The 20,877-nt window shown below is 42.2% G+C and overlaps 1 protein-coding gene across 4 annotated transcripts in view; it reads left to right on the forward strand.

Annotated features, from left to right (window-relative positions):
* The window catches only part of LOC308289003 (neogenin-like), a 232,735-nt gene that overhangs the window by 191,372 nt on the left and 20,486 nt on the right, over positions 1-20,877 (forward strand). For all 4 annotated transcript variants that reach the window (XM_080730503.1, XM_080730504.1, XM_080730505.1 and 1 more), the window contains exons 10-16: positions 1,299-1,447; positions 8,315-8,453; positions 9,026-9,075; positions 12,176-12,320; positions 14,916-15,026; positions 15,873-16,067; positions 17,619-17,714. In XM_080730503.1, the coding sequence (XP_080586629.1) occupies positions 1,299-1,447; positions 8,315-8,453; positions 9,026-9,075; positions 12,176-12,320; positions 14,916-15,026; positions 15,873-16,067; positions 17,619-17,714 (885 nt within the window). The remainder of the gene's footprint in view (positions 1-1,298; positions 1,448-8,314; positions 8,454-9,025; positions 9,076-12,175; positions 12,321-14,915; positions 15,027-15,872; positions 16,068-17,618; positions 17,715-20,877) is intronic.

Genomic DNA, 20,877 nt, shown 5'->3' on the forward strand with positions numbered 1-20,877 from the left:
TTTTTATTTCTGTTTTAGTGTTTACGTGTTTTATATTTTTTTATATATATATACTTATATATTATTCGCCCCCTCTATTGATGCACCTTCTCTTTATTGGTACTGTACTGCTCTTGTCTTTGTTTTTTTTCTTTTGTTTTTTCCCTCTTATCTATTTTTTCTTACGTCTCTGTAACTTTGTAAATAACTGTATACTGCTGTGCTTCTACTGGACAACTGAATTTCCCCCTTGGGATAATAAAGGTATCTATCTATCTATCTAAATGGCAGTGATATTGCTAGGTTTTCAATGTAACTGGTCCCGAGACCCAAGGGTGTTCTTTTAGAAGGGTCCCATGGAAATTCATATTTGATCTGGTTGTATTAATGTTGAAAACCTATCTGAAGAAATAAACAATATTCTAAATCTTGCATAGTAAAAGTATGCAAACATAGAACTAGGCTATTTTAGTAGGCTATATAAATTAAATTGTCTTCCGTCATTACTTTTGCTGAGCTGCATACTGTATATCCGGTACCACTTAAACCCACCTGCAAAGAGCGTACTTACTTCCAATATACACCAAAAATAGAACAAATAGATGATCTACAAGCTGACAACACATCGACTATTTTTGGTGAATGTTCACCACAGAATCTGGAAGCTGGTGTTCAAGTGGTTCATAAAAGTGTTGTTTTACGAATTTTAATCATATGTTCTATGTATGCATAACGTATATATATTTATAATAGTATTCTAAGCATTGACACGGCTGTCCATTAACATGCATTGGTTATCAGCATGTTTTTCAGGTTTTTCACAGGTACTAATTGTGCAGATGGACAGATTCACACAGATGGGAGAATTGTGCCACTTACTGTACAGTACCAACACTGTTGTAGCAAGATGCCACACAGACTGTGTCAAGCACACAGTAATGGCATAATGCCTAGAGACAATGCCTTTCTACCCACCATGGAGTGTCTGTCTGTCTGTCTGTCTGTCTGTCTGTCTGTCTGTCTGTCTGTCTCTCTCTCTCTCTCTCTCTCTCTCTCTCTCTCTCTCTCTAATATTGAGAATTGCAAATACTCCAGCAAAAGAAATACCCAAAAATGACTGTACTGCACTTTTTTTTATTACCTAAAAAAGTGCAGTGCTTGAGTAAATGTTACTTTACACCTCTGACATTCTGATTTCTGACATTTCAACATGGAAATGTAACAAACAGGGATGTTTATTCTGATTGAACATGGACAACACCTTCACTTGATGCTTGTCTAAAGGCTGCTCTTCTGTTGCATTTTGTTTCCCCATGCAGTCCAAGTCCCCGGTCCTGCTCCCAACCTGCAAGCGGTCTCAAACACGCCTACCTCTGTCTCTCTAAGCTGGGAGATGCCCCACACCGGCAACGGAGAGATCCTCACCTATAAACTCTACTTCACAGACAAAAGCCAGGGCATCGAACAGGTAGGAGGTCCTTTTGCTGGCGGACATAATACATTACAGTATGTCACATTGATTTGTTAAAGGGCACCTGTTGCCTGTCGTTCTGTTGCTAAGTACAACTTGTGGAAATCTGACTTGAAACCACATGTTTTTGGGTCACTCCACGACCTGCATATGTGCAAGGACTTACAACATTAAAACCGAGAAAGCGTCTGTGTCATTTTAGATTTGAGCTAAAAAGCATTATTTTATTCTTTGGCTATTAAAAAATAGGAGATATTCTTGCTGATCGGCTTGTAGATCTGCTGTTTTTGAAAAACCATGACAATTTGTACAATTCTTAAACTCAAATCTTTCCTTCTGGAGGTCCCTGGAACAAAGTGTTTTAACTGTTCTGCTGCCCTTGACGACGCTCACCGTCATTGAAAGGGTTAATACCATGGCGCCGTTGACGGCGAGGACTGTCAATCTTACTGTATATACAGTAAAGGTATTATTACTTACTGTACGTCGCTCCGGTCCCGCCCGCATCGGTAATGTCCGCGATTTGTTTACAACGCACATCGGGCGTGCACGCGAAGTGAACGCCCTCCATAGTAAATCCATTGAGAGGCCCATAAAGAGACTTCATTTACTCAAAAGAGACATTCTTATACAAAGGATGGTCTCCACTCTCCATACTGTACACAAAAGCTGGGCGCAGCCATGTTTCTCTTCTGGGCTCACACTGTCATGTGACTAGATGACGTAATCGTTGCCGTCAAGTGATAATCCAAAAAAACAAAAAACAACCCTTTTCCGGCCCTTCAAAATAATAGCGGCGGCCTATGGAGGAAACGGCGTGGCACCGAGGCACCAAGCAAACCTTCAGATTAAGAGGAAGTAGTTGTGTTAAGATGGGGGTCCGCGGCCAAATACATATCAATTTTGGGGGTCCATGACATGAAAAAGTTTGAGCACCACTGATACTGTATACTGCAACATAGGTTTTCCAGAAAACGCTTAGGATTTAGAAGACATTTTGGGTCTCAGGTCTTAATGGGTTAAATCACTTAATGGGTTAAATCACTTAATGGGTTAAATCACTTGAGATTGGAGAGCAATGCAGACACGCCGACAACGAGGCCTCGAGGCTCGTGAAGTGCAAGCGAGAGAGAGAGCCGCCAGGCGAGCAGGTGCCTCACACCGAGCGGCTGATGGTCTTGTGTGGCGACAAGCGTGCGTTGTGGACAGAATTAGGTTAGGATAATTAATCGGTTATCACGTGAACAAAACAATCACAGCAATTAGGGGCAGGGTTTTTGAGGACTACTGGCTTGGGAATGGCATACACAATATATACTGTACAGTACGTGTCAAAACGCCTCCAGCCTACAGTACATCCAATTTCCACCTTTTTACATCACCTAGAATGTATAAGCTCTTGGATCACAGAACACATTGGGAAGTTTAACAGTGTGTCACATCTTAACATGTCCTCCTCACAGGATAGGATAAGATCCAGGTTTTAAATCAGCAAGGTTCCCCTTTAATGTACTGTAATGTCATGTTTTGCTTAGTCTCTCGATTACAGACAACTGCATTGCTGCAAAAGTGAAAAGAGCGATCGAAATTTTCCTTGACGATGGCTAACCAGATTGTGTTTTGCTCAACATGCAATAATACATGTCTTTCTTTTTTTTGTATTTATTTTGGCCTTTTTATGCCTTTATTATGGATAGGACAGTAGACTGACAGGAAATGGGGAGAGAGAGATGGGGAGTGACATGCAGCCAAGGCCGTTGGGATCGTGACTCGAACCCGCAACACACTGTGTCAGGTTACATTGTAGCCTAGGTGCGCGGACCACAATGCCAGCTGTCCCGGCCAATGCAACTGTCTTTAACCAAGTTTATTTGTTAGCCCAAATGCTAAAAGCCACTTTACTTGAGCATTTCCAATTTACCAAAATACTTTTACTAGTCTACTCTACTACATCTCGGATCCAAATATTGCACTTTTACTCCACTGCATTTATTTGAAAACCTTAGTTACCAGTTACTTTGTAGAGTTTGATTATTATTACAAAACATACATTTAACCACTTCAACCCTATATACATTTTGGCCATTTGAAATCTACAATCTCACAATGCGTCGCGTCAAAAGATTTTTTATACTTTTGAAAACATGAAATGGGACATTCTGCATAACGAGTAATTTTACTTTTGGAACTTTTAAGTACACTTTGAGGCAATACTTGTGTACTTTTAGTCAAGTACATTTTGAATTCCAGACCTTTGCTTGTAACAGAATATTTGTATAGTGCAGTATTGATACTTTTACTTACATTACTTTTTTTCCACCACTGCACATTTGTATGTGCAAAAGCAACTTCCCGGAGACTTCTCTCCAACAGAGTGGCATCTAGCTGGTTAGAGAGGGTGAGTCAGCGTCGGCAGTATAGCGGGTGGGTTGAGCCAGCCAGGCGTTAAAAAGCCTTTAATATGATAATGGCTGAAATGTCAGCCAGCACACTGAGTAATGATGCCTCAGCTCTCTAGAGGAGAGAGATAGAGATGAGACCAAGGAAAAGAGGGGGGCCAGAGATGAAGAGGCTGACTGGGGGTGGGGATCAAAGTGGCCGACTGGGCGAGAAAAGCTCCTCTCTGCTATCTCTCCAAAGAGAGTGGATAGAACAAAGGTGAAGACAATAGACAGGAGGCGATGTGTTAAAAGGACATGAAGTATTTAAGGTCAAGGGGAATAGTAGTGGGGGGTGCTGTGATAAATGGATCACCTGACCAGAGCACAAGGAAGTGGCTTTGTAGTAATCAGCATGTGCTGTCCAGGTTGTGTAACTAAAGATGATGACGATGCTACTGTTAAATGTTTTATAAAGTATAACAAACGTGGGGACGTCTGAAAAGAAAACCTCTTGGATATGTAATCTATCTATAAATGCGACAAATCTCTGTCTGTTTGTTTGTAATCCGCGTATCTCGAGAACCGTTCGTCCCACCGGCTTCAGATTCGGCACGCGCGTTCCCCGCTGCGGCGCGGAGTGCAGTGCCGGGCCTCGGCCCGACTCGGCATGCGGTTTTCCCGAAGCGGCGCGAAACGTTCGGAATCTCCTTATGCGGAGCTGATTGTTAACATCAGGCTGTTCCTGAGGAAATCGGCACAATCGCTGACTCATTGTGACATCACTTCATAAAAGGCTCTGACATCACGTACGCCAGGAGTCAACAAAAAATCTCTGTGAATGTGTATGTATGTATGTGAATCTCGAGAACCGTTCTTCCCACCGGCACGCGCGTTCTCCAGATATGGGCATAAAATGAATCCCTTCTCCAGATATGGGCATAAAATGAATCCCCGAATGCGGAGCTGATGTCTGACATCAGAGTTTTCCGCAACCGGTACTGTGTGTGCAGAGATCTCCATATATTGGGGTTTGCATTAAAGGGTGGGGACAAAGGCTAACAGAAGGCAAACAGATGGTCAAAACGGGTCCTATGACAACATGACAACAGGTATATTGGGGTTTGCATTAAAGGGTGGGGACAAAGGCTAACAGAAGGCAAACAGATGGTCAAAACGGGTCCTATGACAACAGGTATATTGGGGTTTGCATTAAAGGGTGGGGACAAAGGCTAACAGATGGTCAAAACGGGTCCTATGACAACAGGTATATTGGGGTTTGCATTAAAGGGTGGGGCAGGCATAAAATGGACGCAAATAGACAGATATCTCCATATATGGGCATATGGGCATAAAATGGACCCAGAACTATATCTGCAGTGATCTCCATATATGGACATAAAATGGACGCCGACAGACAGACAGATACAGATATCTCCATATATGGGCATAAATGGACACAGGCAAACAGATGGTCAAAACGGGTCCTATGACAACAGGTATAATGGGGTTTGCATTAAAGGGCGGGGCATTCATTCTCTATTTACATCGTTCCCGAGTTGGCCAGGTCGCCGACTAGACGCTGGGTCCTATGACAACATGACAACAGGTATATTGGGGTTTGCATTAAAGGGTGGGGACAAAGGCTAACAGAAGGCAAACAGATGGTCAAAACGGGTCCTATGACAACAGGTATATTGGGGTTTGCATTAAAGGGTGGGGACAAAGGCTAACAGATGGTCAAAACGGGTCCTATGACAACAGGTATATTGGGGTTTGCATTAAAGGGTGGGGAAGGCATAAAATGGACGTAAATAGACAGATATCTCCATATATGGGCATATGGGCATAAAATGGACCCAGAACTATATCTGCAGTGATCTCCATATATGGACATAAAATGGACGCCAACAGACAGACAGATACAGATATCTCCATATATGGGCATAAATGGACACAGGCAAACAGATGGTCAAAACGGGTCCTATGACAACAGGTATAATGGGGTTTGCATTAAAGGGCGGGGCATTCATTCTCTATTTACATCGTTCCCGAGTTGGCCAGGTCGCCGACTAGACGCTGCTTCTAGTATGTATAATAATGAAGGGCTGCCACCGTAATGTTAGAGTGTGGATCTTTGCAAGCTGTGGCAGTGTGTGATTCCAAAAACATTGAGGGAACGTTTTTTTATTGAGCTACTTATTTAATAATACGTCCACCATGTTGCCCTGGGCTATCACTTGGAGTAGTTCACCCCCAAAACACAGCTTATTTTCTATCAATTACAGCCTTGATTTCAGGGAGATTTTAAACCAGCCAAGGAGGCTGGTTTACGAGACAAAAACAATTAAAAAAATCCATGAATAAAAGGTGTTCATTGGGTGTTGACTGTTGACTGATAGAAAATACGTTTTTTGGGGGGTGAACTACTTCTTTAATGTTTTTCTTTTGTGACCATCGTAGAAGGCAAAACTAGTACCGGTATACTACTGTCGGAACTGGATCCCAACTGACCGATGTTTTTCTCTTCAGGACATAGACATCAGTGCTCTCTCCTATCTGTCTCCTCAGGACATAGACATCAGTGCTCTCTCCTATCTGTCTCCTCAGGACATAGACATCAGTGCTCTCTCCTATCTGTCTCCTCAGGACATAGACATCAGTGCTCTCTCCTATCTGTCTCCTCAGGACATAGACATCAGTGCTCTCTCCTATCTGTCTCCTCAGGACATAGACATCAGTGCTCTCTCCTATCTGTCTCCTCAGGACATAGACATCAGTGCTCTCTCCTATCTGTCTCCTCAGGACATAGACATCAGTGCTCTCTCCTATCTGTCTCCTCAGGACATAGACATCAGTGCTCTCTCCTATCTGTCTCCTCAGGACATAGACATCAGTGCTCTCTCCTATCTGTCTCCTCAGTCAGGACATAGACATCAGTGCTCTCTCCTATCTGTCTCCTCAGGACATAGACATCAGTGCTCTCTCCTATCTGTCTCCTCAGGACATAGACATCAGTGCTCTCTCCTATCTGTCTCTTCAGGACATAGACATCAGTGCTCTCTCCTATCTGTCTCCTCAGGACATAGACATCAGTGCTCTCTCCTATCTGTCTCCTCAGGACATAGACATCAGTGCTCTCTCCTATCTGTCTCCTCAGGACATAGACATCAGTGCTCTCTCCTATCTGTCTCCTCAGGACATAGACATCAGTGCTCTCTCCTATCTGTCTCCTCAGGACATAGACATCAGTGCTCTCTCCTATCTGTCTCCTCAGGACATAGACATCAGTGCTCTCTCCTATCTGTCTCCTCAGGACATAGACATCAGTGCTCTCTCCTATCTGTCTCCTCAGGACATAGACATCAGTGCTCTCTCCTATCTGTCTCCTCAGGACATAGACATCAGTGCTCTCTCCTATCTGTCTCCTCAGGACATAGACATCAGTGCTCTCTCCTATCTGTCTCCTCAGGACATAGATACCAGTGCTCTCTCCTATCTGTCTCCTCAGGACATAGATATCAGTGCTCTCTCCTATCTGTCTCCTCAGGACATAGATATCAGTGCTCTCTCCTATCTGTCTCCTCAGGACATAGACATCAGTGCTCTCTCCTATCTGTCTCCTCAGGACATAGACATCAGTGCTCTCTCCTATCTGTCTCCTCAGGACATAGACATCAGTGCTCTCTCCTATCTGTCTCCTCAGGACATAGACATCAGTGCTCTCTCCTATCTGTCTCCTCAGGACATAGACATCAGTGCTCTCTCCTATCTGTCTCCTCAGGACATAGACATCAGTGCTCTCTCCTATCTGTCTCCTCAGGACATAGATACCAGTGCTCTCTCCTATCTGTCTCCTCAGGACATAGATATCAGTGCTCTCTCCTATCTGTCTCCTCAGGACATAGATATCAGTGCTCTCTCCTATCTGTCTCCTCAGGACATAGACATCAGTGCTCTCTCCTATCTGTCTCCTCAGGACATAGACATCAGTGCTCTCTCCTATCTGTCTCCTCAGGACATAGACATCAGTGCTCTCTCCTATCTGTCTCCTCAGGACATAGACATCAGTGCTCTCTCCTATCTGTCTCCTCAGGACATAGACATCAGTGCTCTCTCCTATCTGTCTCCTCAGGACATAGACATCAGTGCTCTCTCCTATCTGTCTCCTCAGGACATAGATATCAGTGCTCTCTCCTATCTGTCTCCTCAGGACATAGACATCAGTGCTCTCTCCTATCTGTCTCCTCAGGACATAGACATCAGTGCTCTCTCCTATCTGTCTCCTCAGGACATAGACATCAGTGCTCTCTCCTATCTGTCTCCTCAGGACATAGACATCAGTGCTCTCTCCTATCTGTCTCCTCAGGACATAGACATCAGTGCTCTCTCCTATCTGTCTCCTCAGGACATAGACATCAGTGCTCTCTCCTATCTGTCTCCTCAGGACATAGACATCAGTGCTCTCTCCTATCTGTCTCCTCAGGACATAGACATCAGTGCTCTCTCCTACACCATGGCTGGGGTGAAGAAGTACACAGAGTACAGCTTCCGTGTGGTGGCCTTCAACAAGCACGGCCCAGGGGTCTCCACGGAGGACGTCACCGTTCGCACCCTGTCTGACGGTTCGTTGCTTTATTAAAGGACAACTTTTTTTACAACAATATTTTAGATTGTAATTAGAGAAAAGAAGAGTGTTAAAATGTTTTCATTTACTGCTTTCTATTGTTTTAGCGATTTTAGTATTTTGATTTCAGTGGGTGGGGGCATTCGTACAAGTGGCTAAATATGTCTTTTTACACACGATAAGCCGGCAATTTCTTTGTTACCATTTACACAAGCCCCCATAAGTCACATCTGCCCATGAAAGATTGCGGTGCATCTTGGGAATGGGCTTATTGTGTCTAAAAACACATATTTAGCCACTTGCATGCATGCCTGGGGTCGTAGTCTTTTGAATACATTTTGTATTAGTTTTAGTCATAGTTTAGTCATCTGAAATGTTTTAGTTTTAGTCTAGTTTTAGGTGACTGAATATCACAAGATTTTAGTCGACTAAATCTACAGTTGATTTTGTCTGGTTGGTTAAAACATACAACGAAAAGTCTTGAGTGTCAATGTAAAAGTGCCATGTGAAATGCACAGTACACGTTCATCTATGTTACTCACACAATGTGCACTCTCGTTTTCTTCACAGTTCCAGGTGCACCTCCTCAAAACATCACCCTAGAGGTCCAAAACTCAAAGGTAATTAGCCCCATGGTTATGTTGCTGTAAATCATTATGAAATGACAAAAACAGGCATGTCCTAAGACCTAATATACCTAAGGAGGGTACATATTTTATGTGTTATAAACTCACATAAACAACCTCACTCTCAGACACAGTAGGAATATTCACATCATTAGATCCTCGTCCACAGACACAATACATCTCCCTCCCTCTTTCTCTCCCTCTCTCTCTCTCTCTCTCTCTCTCTCTCTCTCTCTCTCTCTCTCTCTACAGTTTACAGTTTACAGTTTAGGCATTTAGCAGACGCTTTTAATCCAAAGCGACTTACAATAAGCAAATAAACATCACAATAATGAACAAGATTAAGTGTCAGTACATCAACAGCAATATAACAAATGTGAATGAATATATATCTAGAAAAAAAAAAACTATATAATCCGTAAAAAAAGGTTTCTAAAAACCTAAAAACAAATGCTAACTAGCTTCATGTATGGTCATTGATTTTTCCAGTAGTGCTAAGGGTTTAGGTGGAGTCTGAAAAGGTGAGTCTTCAGTCCTCGGCGAAAGCTAGCGAGTGAGTCCATTGTTCTAAGTGCGACAGGGAGTTTATTCCACAACTTGGAATAAACTCTCTCTCTCTCTCTCTCTCTCTCTCTCTCTCTCTCTCTCTCTCTCTCAGGTGATCAGATAGATAGCTCTTTCCATATAGTGATTAGGTGTGTCAGAGACCTGTAGCCCTCAGCTGGTTAGGAGGGTGTGTGAACCTCATTGATCCCCTCATCGGCTGTCTGTCAGGCGGCTTTAACCTCTCTATCAGTCTCTGGCTGCATCTGCCAAAGACTGTGGGGCTCAACACCAAATCGGCCTCTCAAAGAACTGAAGCCCTCAGAGTTAATAGCAGAAGACAAGCCAAGGAGCTACTCTTAGCTGGGGAGAGTCTGCAATATTCACTAGATAAAAGACTGGACGGCACTGTAAAATGCAGGGTTTTTCTGAGCGTGAAAGAAATGTACCCTTGAGGGGGTCGTAAGTGCTGTCATTTATTTTACTATTGAGCTGATAGGTCTATATAATAGGTCTCAATAGAAGAGCAGGGAGACAAAATACAACCACCCCGATTGGCTATATTATTATTATTATTAACACACAGATTGGACAGATTGTGCCACTAGTCTACTATGTACCAGCCGCACATAGTAAGTTAGGCAATAGGTATTCTGTAATTTCAACACAATCAGCTTACTGTATTCATCAAGGTGGCAAGAAGAATCTATTTGAAGTAGATATGAGTGGATTTGCGTGGTTCTATTTTTAAAGACAGATTACAGCTCAACAACTTATCTTTCCAGAGCCTAATTATATTTCAAGTAGCCTATGAATAATTAAATCATCAAAACCTTCCTGCAATCGACCATATTCACATGGTGGTCATTGTTCTTACGTCATCCTGAAAACCATACTAGAAACCTTAGTGAAACCCAAACTATACAACTAAACATTAAATGTGCAGCTGACATTGGTAATACTTATATGGCATTACACCTCACGTTTTCCATGCTTTTATTCCTTTGTAACATCGGCCTTCTCGTAGTTTCCGGTGATTTTTCTGAAACTCAATTAAACACATTTTCTAGCATTGAGAGGAGCGTGGGGAAAAGTGCAGCACATCTAACTAACACGCTAGGTACCAAACACCATAATAACGAAAATGGAAATAATTAAACTCACTTAACACAGATTTAATTTGTGTTATTCCCTTGACTCAAGATGGGGGGGAGGAGGAGTACTGTACTGTACATCGGTCCTGTATTCAGGGATTTTGTCGCATCACTGCAACAGTCGGGTAGTGTTAATTAACTGCTCCCCCACACTGAGTTACCCCCACCTATCACCACACACACACACACACACACACACACACACATACACACACACATGCAACGTGAGCCCGCTAGCCAAGAACCAGCATTCATCTGCCTGCCTCAGTATCCCTGCGGGGGAAAACTGCACCAGCACCGCACACGCACACCCGTCTCTCAACAGGACCTCTCAGTATCCATTATTCATACATTTATTTCTTCCTAATGCGTCTTATCGGTGTTGCATCACCAGTGTTTGTCTTTCGGGGGGCTCTCGATCCCCTGCTGTAGCGCCACTGACTGACAGGAGGATGGGGATGGGAGAGGCTGCAGGTGAGATAGTGTAGCTGAACAGTGAGGAGTCATGGAATTAAATTAACATTAGCTATGCAAAGGTCTGCGAGAGAAGGCGTTATCGGTGGCTGCAGAGATAGCCCAAGGTCACCTCTACAGAAAAGCATTCACAGGCTTGTCACAATTATTACATAATCGTCTGAGCATAATTATTTGAGATAATTGCAATTATTTTTGCATAATCTTAAATTTGGAGATGTGCTATAATGCTTTTTATTTGAAAACGCACTTTTGATAATGGAAAACGATTTTGACATTTGCGATTATCTCAAATAACCCCAGAACGGCTTGTAAATATTGAAGCTACTGCAGGCGGGGTGAAAAATACATGCACGAGCAAAAGAGCGCGCTGCTGGGGTCTGCAATGGGGTTCAATGGACGTCGTTCGACGTTCGTGACGTAATTATGTCTCGACTTGACAACATTGCCAAATTCCCTATCCAGATGTGCCAAATTCCCTGACAATGCACCTGGATTCTCTATGGTTGTAGCTTGTAGAGCTATTGCCGCAATTTATAAACAGTGTTGCACATATAAAATAACTATAAAATATGTCAGTAATTTCTTTGTAAATTTAGAAAATCTGCCCTGTGCCACTTTTGATTACGAAGCCTAAAAGCCAGACAGAAATGTTATTTGTATGCATAATGCTACAGTAACGTAACATCGTTAACAAATTGACATGAATCCAAAATACGCTGATGATTGTAATGTCAAACAAAACTATCTGTTGTGGGGGTCCCTATACCTCATCTCTCTCTCGCGACTAAGGGGTCCTTGGCCTGAAAACGTTGAAGACCCCTGGCCTATGTGTTCCCTCTCCGACAGGGAGTTCCTCCTTTTTGCCACAGTGCCTCTTTATATCCCGTTCACGTCACTGTGTTCTTGTCATGTCCGTGCAGAGCATCATGGTCCGCTGGCAGCCCCCGCCCCCTGGCCTCCAGAACGGGGAGATCACAGGCTACAAGATTCGTTACAGGAAAGGAACGCGGAAGAGTGAGGCGGCGGAGACCACCGGAGGCACCCAGCTTTCACAGCTCATTGACGGTACGCACCATGTGACCCATAGTCCGCTTTCTGATTGGCCCCTGACTGACTAACCAGCAGGCTCTTTCTGCCATGTTCTGCCCTGGTTCCGCCTTATGGTTGTCTGTGGGGAGTTAACATTTCAAAACATCATTTATATCCAGTCACTATACTGCACCTGAGATTTGAAGTTTCAATTAAGAATTGAATTCACTGAACTTCAATACGAAGCAACTGAAAGACATGTTATTTCAATGGTAGTGGATGGAGAAAGAGCATTTATGTCCAACCAAGAAACTGCAACCAATGGGTGTCGAAGAGGGGCACAACCCACGGGCGGGACTTGGCAAAGAATGTACTTTGATAATAGGGAATGAGTAGCAATTCCTGCGGTTGAAGGTTTTGTACTTCTTTACATTATCTAGTCATGGTCTGTTTGAGATTGATAGCTTTTTTCTGGCAATCAGCATTATTATATTTTAACATTTTGGGTCTTAGAGCTTAGGGCTGTGTGTGTCTGGTTTCTGTCTTGATCCTATAAGTGTCTGTAGTTCTGTTTATGAAGTCTGTATAATAAATGGACTTTAAACAACTCCCCTACTGTCGGCTTCTCTCGTGTTCCCCGCAGCCCCCAAAACATGTGGATGGTTTCGCCAGACATGCTCAGCAATGCTGATTAATATTACATTTTGTCTCAGCAACTCTTTTTTTAGTGGCCCAGACTCATGCTGCGCATAGCTGCATCAAAGAAAAATGCTCACTTAAAAGATTTTTGAGGCGATTCTGGTGTCGAAACAGAGGGGGGATGTTTTTTCGGTTCAAAGGCATTTATGTTGTAGCCTGGGAGGCATGAGTGGTTAAGCAGACCTCAGACACTGCCCCCAGGGGCGGCCCAGATTAGTGGGTAGAGACCATGATAGGATGACAGGATTAACATGTAGCATAACCAACTGGGACCATGATGACGATGATGAAAAACTATTTCAGAAAATTAACACAGCCACATATAATTTATTGTCAGCAGGAATTCCCCGCCTATTCTGAATTCCAAATCTGGCCCCTGCTGTGAGACAGTTGCCTCCAAAATAGACGTGGCTTAAAAAACACGAGCTAATTCAAACTTCAAGAGATCTCTGTCTGCATCTCCCTTGGAAATAGATGTTGTTTTCTTCCACCAGCCGCACCACCAGCACACTTTTCCCTGCAATAACACACTCATCAGTGAAGGAAAATACATCCCGACCCCTCAATGATATTGAGTTGAGGAGGGAAGGGTGATTGCACTTCTACAAAACCAGGTTTATCCCTCCCTGGGTACGCTTATAGATTTTCCCTTTAAACCCCTGCAGAGAAATATTGGGCATCTCCTAAAAAAGATATTGGTGTCCTCAAATATTTATTTTTGTCTGCATGCTCATGTACCAGGTGAATGGTTGAGTGACTGATGCAGAGCCAGTAAATGAAAGAAGAAAAAAGGAGAGAGAAAGAGGAAGACTTTGTGCCCATGTGTGAATGAGGTGATCCCCGGCAGTGGCGGGAAAAGTACTCAAAATTAATGTTTTACTTTAGTAAAAGGATCAATACTGCAATATAGAAATATTCCGTTAGAATTAAAGGTCTGGAATTCAAAATGTACTTGAGTAAAAGTATGAATGTGTTGGCATCAAAAGCTCACAACACGTTGCGATGCGACGCATTGTGAGCTTGTAGATCGGCTATTTTCAAATACTGTAGCCAAGGTATAAAATAGGGTATAAAAGTGGTTTATGTATGTTTTATAATATTATAATTTATACCTGCAAAGTAACAAGTAACTAAAGTTTTCAAATCATTGTAGTGGAGTAAAATTACAATATTTGGATCCAAGATGTAGTGGAGTAGAAGTAAAAGTATTGGAAATTGGAAAGTACAAATAACTCAAAAGTACTTAGATACAGTACTTAAGTGAATGTTGATCCCCGGCCTATATAGTGCCTTAAGTTGAAACATTGGTCTCTGGCTGATCTACTTTATGACGTTATTGACAAACCCTGGCTTTATACTGTAAGTCAAGGTTTGTTTGTTTGTTTTGCCGATAAATATATATTCTGATCGTGATAGTGATAAGTAGTCAAAGTAAAAACACGTTCGAACATTCTTCCTAATGCAGTCTAATATCGTTAAAAGAAAGGAATCCACCACCTAAGCTGCACTCCAAAAATGATAATGCAAGACTGTGCTGTAGCTCAGTTGACCATTTTCTTTAATTAAATTAGGATCAAAGAAAATAATCAACTGAGCTACTTGTCTTGCATTTTAATTTTGGATTGGCGCCTTTTCCACTTCAGCGGATTCCTTTCCTGAGTATCACTTGTTAGCTGAGCTGAGCACCTGCTCCACCACAGCAGTAGCAGTGTAATTCCCTTTTGATATTAAGAGAATACTTTCCTAAAAACAGATTAATCAATTTATTAATCAGTCTGAATTCACGAATCATTACTTCAACATTCAAGTGCTGCTGGTAATTTGCTTGCAGTCTCGAGTCGGATTTGCACAGCTTTTTAAAAGTAGCTGTGTGTGTGTGCGTGTGTGTGTGTGTGTGTGTGTGTGTGTTCGTGTGTGTGTGTGTTCCTCTAGGTCTAGAGCGGGGGACGGAGTACACCTTCCGAGTGTCGGCGGTGACAGCGAATGGCACCGGACCCGCCACAGACTGGACCACTGCGGAAACGTTTGAGAGTGACCTGGACGGTAACGCCAACTGATTTACACACCACACATGTACTGTATGCAGAGGCATCTTTTCAGAAAGACTAGGCAAAGACTCCACTTGAGCCATTCCAAAATTGCGGAGAGATTGGATCCAACCAGCTCAGAACGTGTCGCAAACATGAGCTTGTTAATGAGGCATTAATGGACTTGCCTTTATGGTCACCAACCTCTAGAATACATTTGAATGAATGGCATTCAGTGTCTCTTAGTTCACAGGAGGAGAGATCCTGACATTGCTCTTTAGATCACTGGTTCCCAAACACTGGGTCGGGATCCATGTTTTTTATGGATCCTACATTTTGTTTTTAATTATTATTTCCAAAGATTAACATTTTTTCAAGATTTTCAAGCTAAGAATTTCATGAATATAAAAAAATTCAATGATTCAATGATCTTAACTTTTAGATAAGTTTTATTATTGTTATTGATGTACTGTTTTTAATTATGTGTATTATAGAGCACCCCCAACATAAGCTTTTCACAGTGCATGTACTTGTACATCCTTGTGACAATAAACATCCTGAATCTTGAAGTATTTTGATTAGTAAAAAAAATAGAAATCTAAGAAATTCCACATATTAGAAAGCAAACGTTAAGAAGTAGTGAAAATAGCCGATCTACAAGCTCACAACTTGGTGCGAAGCGACGCGGTGTGAGCTTGTAGATCTGCTATTTTCGTTGGCTTGGGTCCCAGGAGCTAAAAGGTTTGGGAACCACTACTTTTTTTAGATCAAGCCATTTCAAGTCAATATCAGGTCTTGCTGACTCAGACCGGCACAAATATGCCCTGATTAAGCAAGACGTTTTCTCTTCCAACTCCGCCAGAGTCCCGCGTGCCAGACATTCCCAGCTCGCTCCACGTCCGTCCGCTGGTAAACAGCATCGTGGTGAGCTGGACGCCGCCTGAGAACCAGGACATCGTGGTGCGTGGTTACAGCATCGGATACGGGATAGGCAGTCCCCACGCCCAGACCATCAAAGTGGATTACAAGCAGCGCTACTACAGCATCGAGAACCTGGGTAAGAACAGACCGCTGCTGTTCACTCCTTTTCCTTCCCTATTTTTTTTTTTTGGGGGGGGGGGGTTATAGACAGTGGAAAACAACTCAGATGTCTTACTTAAGTTTTACTTTACTTTATAAACTTATCAATTCGGCAATGTAGAAAAACTCTGTATTCTAAAAGTCCGGAATTGAAAATGTTCTTGAGTAAAATTGCAAAAGTATTGGCATCAAAATGTACTATTGACTCAAGTTCTCTAATAATTGTAATGGAGTAAAAAGTACAATATTTGACTCAGAAATGTAGTGCAGTAGAAGTAAAAGTACACAAAATTGGGAATACTCCAGTGAAGTAAAAAGTACCTCAAACCTGTACTTATGTACAGTTCTTGAGTACATGTACTGTACTTAGTTAAGTTACACCACTAGGTTAATGGGTTAACTGATGGAGGTTACGGTTCTCAGATTACACCTCAACTGTTTACTGTTTGCTTTCCAATAGACTTTTGATTTCCTCTCTCAATGTGGTTTGAGTTTTGTAGCTAATAGAGCATGCTTTAGTGTGTTTACCCAAATATATTTGAATTGACTGTTCAGTGCGTGTTTTTTGTTTTCTTGAGTGCATTTAAGCATAAACTCCCCCTGAAAAGGCTTCTTGTGGGTTTTTGTACTCTGCCATGAGCTGTACTTTGTCTTGGAATCCGCCGAGCCCTTAAGAAAGTCAAGGCAAATAACAGTTAATACTGACATAACAATTCCAATTGAACACAGACAGTATTCCCATTATGCATTTGCTTCTTTTATTTATTTATTAAAACCGTGCCTTTCAAAATGCCACAAACAACACACAACATGACACACATTAAAATTATGTTAGGATCTTGGAATTTCAATTTAGGTTCTATAAAATGATAGATTGAATACTTTATTGACAGTTTGCAAACAGAAAATCACAGGGAAGTACAGTTAAGTCTGTTAAGAGGATTAAACACAAGAAAGTGCTATGGCTTGTCTCCATTGGGGTCCTTTTTACTCACTTGATCGAAATTAGATACGGAACCATTGTATTTTTTCCCCAACATCATAACAATGGAGAGCACAGATGAATATTCAAGAATAATTATGACGGTAGCGATAATACATTGACGAGCAGTGGTCGTTTTTCCAGAAAGATTAGAAAACCCAAACCATGGGGGGGGAAAAGCATCCCACATATTTACAAGGCTATCAGACACCCCTGTGGGACGCCAACATTTTTCCTTTTGGTTTCGCCATATCCCATCGATGGATATCTATTCATTATTAATTCAACTTTCATTACAATATTGGGAAGGGGTCTCGGGTCTGGATTTGCTTAAATTTTTTGCTTAAATTTGACTTAAATTTTTAATGGGGTGAGGCGTGCTCTGCAGTTAAGAAAAAATAAATCTGAAAAAGTACAAGGAGAGAGGAATGTATTCAGATATATTCACTAATATTGTGGTTATGAGGAGTGGGTCTCAAGAGCATCGGCGGGATTATCTTTTCATCCTATCCCTTTCCTCCCTCCCTCCCTTCCTCTCGGTCTCAGACCCCAGCTCCCACTATGTGATCACACTGAAGGCCTTCAACAATGTGGGCGAGGGGATCCCGGTGTACGAGAGCGCCATCACCAGGCCACAGTCAGGTAGGACTTACCCACACCCACCTACCTACAAACACACTGGAGCAAAAAGCAAACGCAAGTACTTACACTTGCTGCACGAATCAGCAATGTTCAATGCGATTGGATTGATTTCCAAATTATTAAATGCTGTCCAAATTACGTAGTACAAGTTTCTTTAATCCATGCAATGTGATGGTCTCGTTCATGTCTAATATGCATCTATGGAAGAGACTATACGCAATCTCCTGAGCTCACACTCAACAAAATCCATATACTGTATCATGTCAGCCACACTACTCAGACACTACTTATATTAACTTAGTTTATTTAGGTAGAAGATAGTACAGGCTATAGGACATCCCAGAAGATAACATATTCTAAGATACTTGCTATCCATGGTCCCAATGAAAGGTTGTCTCTCTCTCAGTCTCATCAGATTTTATTATCTAACAGAATGTGTCTAGGTCCCCAAATACTCAACAATACAACTGCCGATCTTAACCAGGTTTCTCTGCAATCCAATGGAAAATCTTCTTAGTGCCTATTGTTTCACATCATTCTTCTGTAATTGGACGCTCACTGTCTAGTCTCTTTGACAATAATAGGCAATAATCCTTGCATGGTGCAGTAAGATCTTGAATCAACAGCAACAGGAGGCACCCATAGTTAATATTGTTTGAGAGCATTCGGCTTGGCTGGCTGCCGATCCTTAAGTCTCTTAACACTCATTGCTCTGCTTGAGAATAAGCAGTAGAACTCGAGCCACACTGTGCCTTACATTAGATTATAAACGTAAAGAATGAACAACTGTCAGTGTTGGTTGTAGCTAAATTCAGACATCCAAGCCCAACCAGTCCTGTGTGTGTGTGTGTGTGTGTGTGTGTGTGTGTGTGTGTGTGTGTGTGTGTGTGTGTGTGTGTGTGTGTGTGTGTGTGTGTGTGTGTGTGTGTGTGTGTGTGTGCGTGTGTGCGTGTATGCGTGCAAGTGCGCACGCACTGTATGCATGCATACCATGGGCATCTCAGAATATGGGCTGTACCCTGTGTCTTCAAGAAGCCAACCTCCTGTCTCCCAACTCGGTTTTGATCGCACCAGTTTGTCTTTGACACAGCAGCACTGTGCACCGCGGAGCCAGAGGGGGGTGGGATTCACTCCGGAAGACAGGAATATCATCAATATGCTGCTGCAGGGGGCAAGCAGCCTAAAATACACACAAACACACACATCACAGTATATATACACACAATAAGTAAGCCCTTTTCATGCACATATATTTCGAAAGAAGTTCTCTTTTTCACACACAATACACACACACACCACCACACACAAGCCCAGACCCCCTGTCGTGGCTTTGGCAACCCTCCGTCAGATGCAAACGTTGCCTCTGAAAGCAGAACCAAAAGCCCATACGCTGTCATCATCTGCCACCGATTCCTCCAGGGTGCATTTCCCGCTAGTTTTATCAAGTCAGGATTAAAAAGACGAGCTGACCTACATAGTGCGTCTACTTAATAAAAAGAAACTTAGAAATCTTGGGGAACTTTACTTGAAAGCCTGCTTGGTTGAACATCTGACTGCAAGTAGTATCTGCATTGAAAAGGGTAAAGGATTATTACAGGAGCATGAGATTGTAGGCTATGGTAGTGGTATTGTTCTGTGTTCCTGCAAGTTGGGCAAATATGCAGCATGCATGCAACTCTGACCCCTCAGTGTGTCTCCACAACCACACAAATCCTTGGATAGCGCACACACACACACACACACACACACACACACACACACACACACACACACACACACACACACTCTGTCCAGCAGTCCAGACAATATAAACAGAACCTAACGAGCAGCAGTCCGCTACACAATGAGGTGTCAAATGGGGTGAGTTTGAGTACCGAGGTCCGACAAGCAGTTGGTAATTGAGGAGCCAGCCCCTCGTGGCTGACTGACCAGGGGTTTATTTCCATCGCCACTGGACCCTGGTCAGAGCTTGGAGCGCCCAAGCGGCTGGCTGGCCTGATGGAGAGCAGAGCAGAGCGTGGCCAGCAGCCTGTTCCAAGTAGCCATCTTGAAGCATTTATTCCTCAACATGGCGGCGATGGATGTGGCCAGGGAGCCACTTATTTTAGCTGCTGTGTCTCTCGACTCACACACACACATTTACAAGGCCATAATGAGCAGTCACTTCGCACATGTTTTTTTTTTTCACACATGTGTGGCATAAACACACCCACACACAGGTTGATAGGCAACAGCTTTTTGTTACTCATTACGTGGATGGCTTATCATGTACAGGTGTTGGACTAGAAGGAGCAAATAATGCTACATTTGAACATTTAAATAACTTGCTGCTACTTTGCTCTACAAAACGGCTTCCTTTAAAGGACCTACACCATGAATTTTCACTTTTTCTATTTTAAAACCTTTTTTTGGGGTCCCACTGGCACCTTCTATCCTCACAAAGTCCTATTTCTGACCGTTGTGTCTTTCTCTGGTTTTGGGCAGACAGAGATGAAAAGCTTTCCACGGGTTCTCAGAACAGTGCTGTTCTGAGAGTTGACGAGAGTGACGTCACTCTCGTTTCCCGTTTTTTTTTCAGAGTCAAAAAAAAAAAATCAAAAAAAAATTTTTTTTTCATTTTTTTTTTCAAAACTTAAAAAAAGAATTTTTTCAAAAAACTTTTTTTTCAAAAAAAATTAAATTTTTTTTCAAAAAACTTTTTTTTCAAAAACTTTTTTTTTCAAAAAATTTTTTTTTCAAAAAACTTTTTCAAAAACTTTTTTTTTTTTCAAAAAACTTTTTTTTTTCAAAAAACTTTTTCTTTTTCAAAAAACTTCTTTTTTTTTCAAAAAACTTCTTTTTTTTTCTGGAAAAACCCCACTAGATGCGCCCCTGAGCAAACAGAGGCCGTTTTGGTATTGCAGCTGGAGAGCCTCATTATAGTAGAGCTAGAACAAACAAAAAGAATGGTCAGAGTGTTTTTTGAGGGTTAAAACCTGTCTAAGACTCAATTTTGAGCATATATTTATACAAAAAATATAGTTTTAAAAGCATGGTGTAGGCCCTTTAATGAGAGTTTTGAGATGAAATAATTGGGACGTCTTTTGGACAACAACAAGGTTGAAGCTTTTCAAGTGACTTTCGGAATAAAATTGATACGTGTTCCGCTTCAGAATTGATTGCA

This window comes from Nannobrachium achirus (assembly GCF_963921795.1).
Source record: "Nannobrachium achirus genome assembly, chromosome: 7".
NCBI classification, from domain to species: Eukaryota; Metazoa; Chordata; class Actinopteri; order Myctophiformes; family Myctophidae; genus Nannobrachium; species Nannobrachium achirus.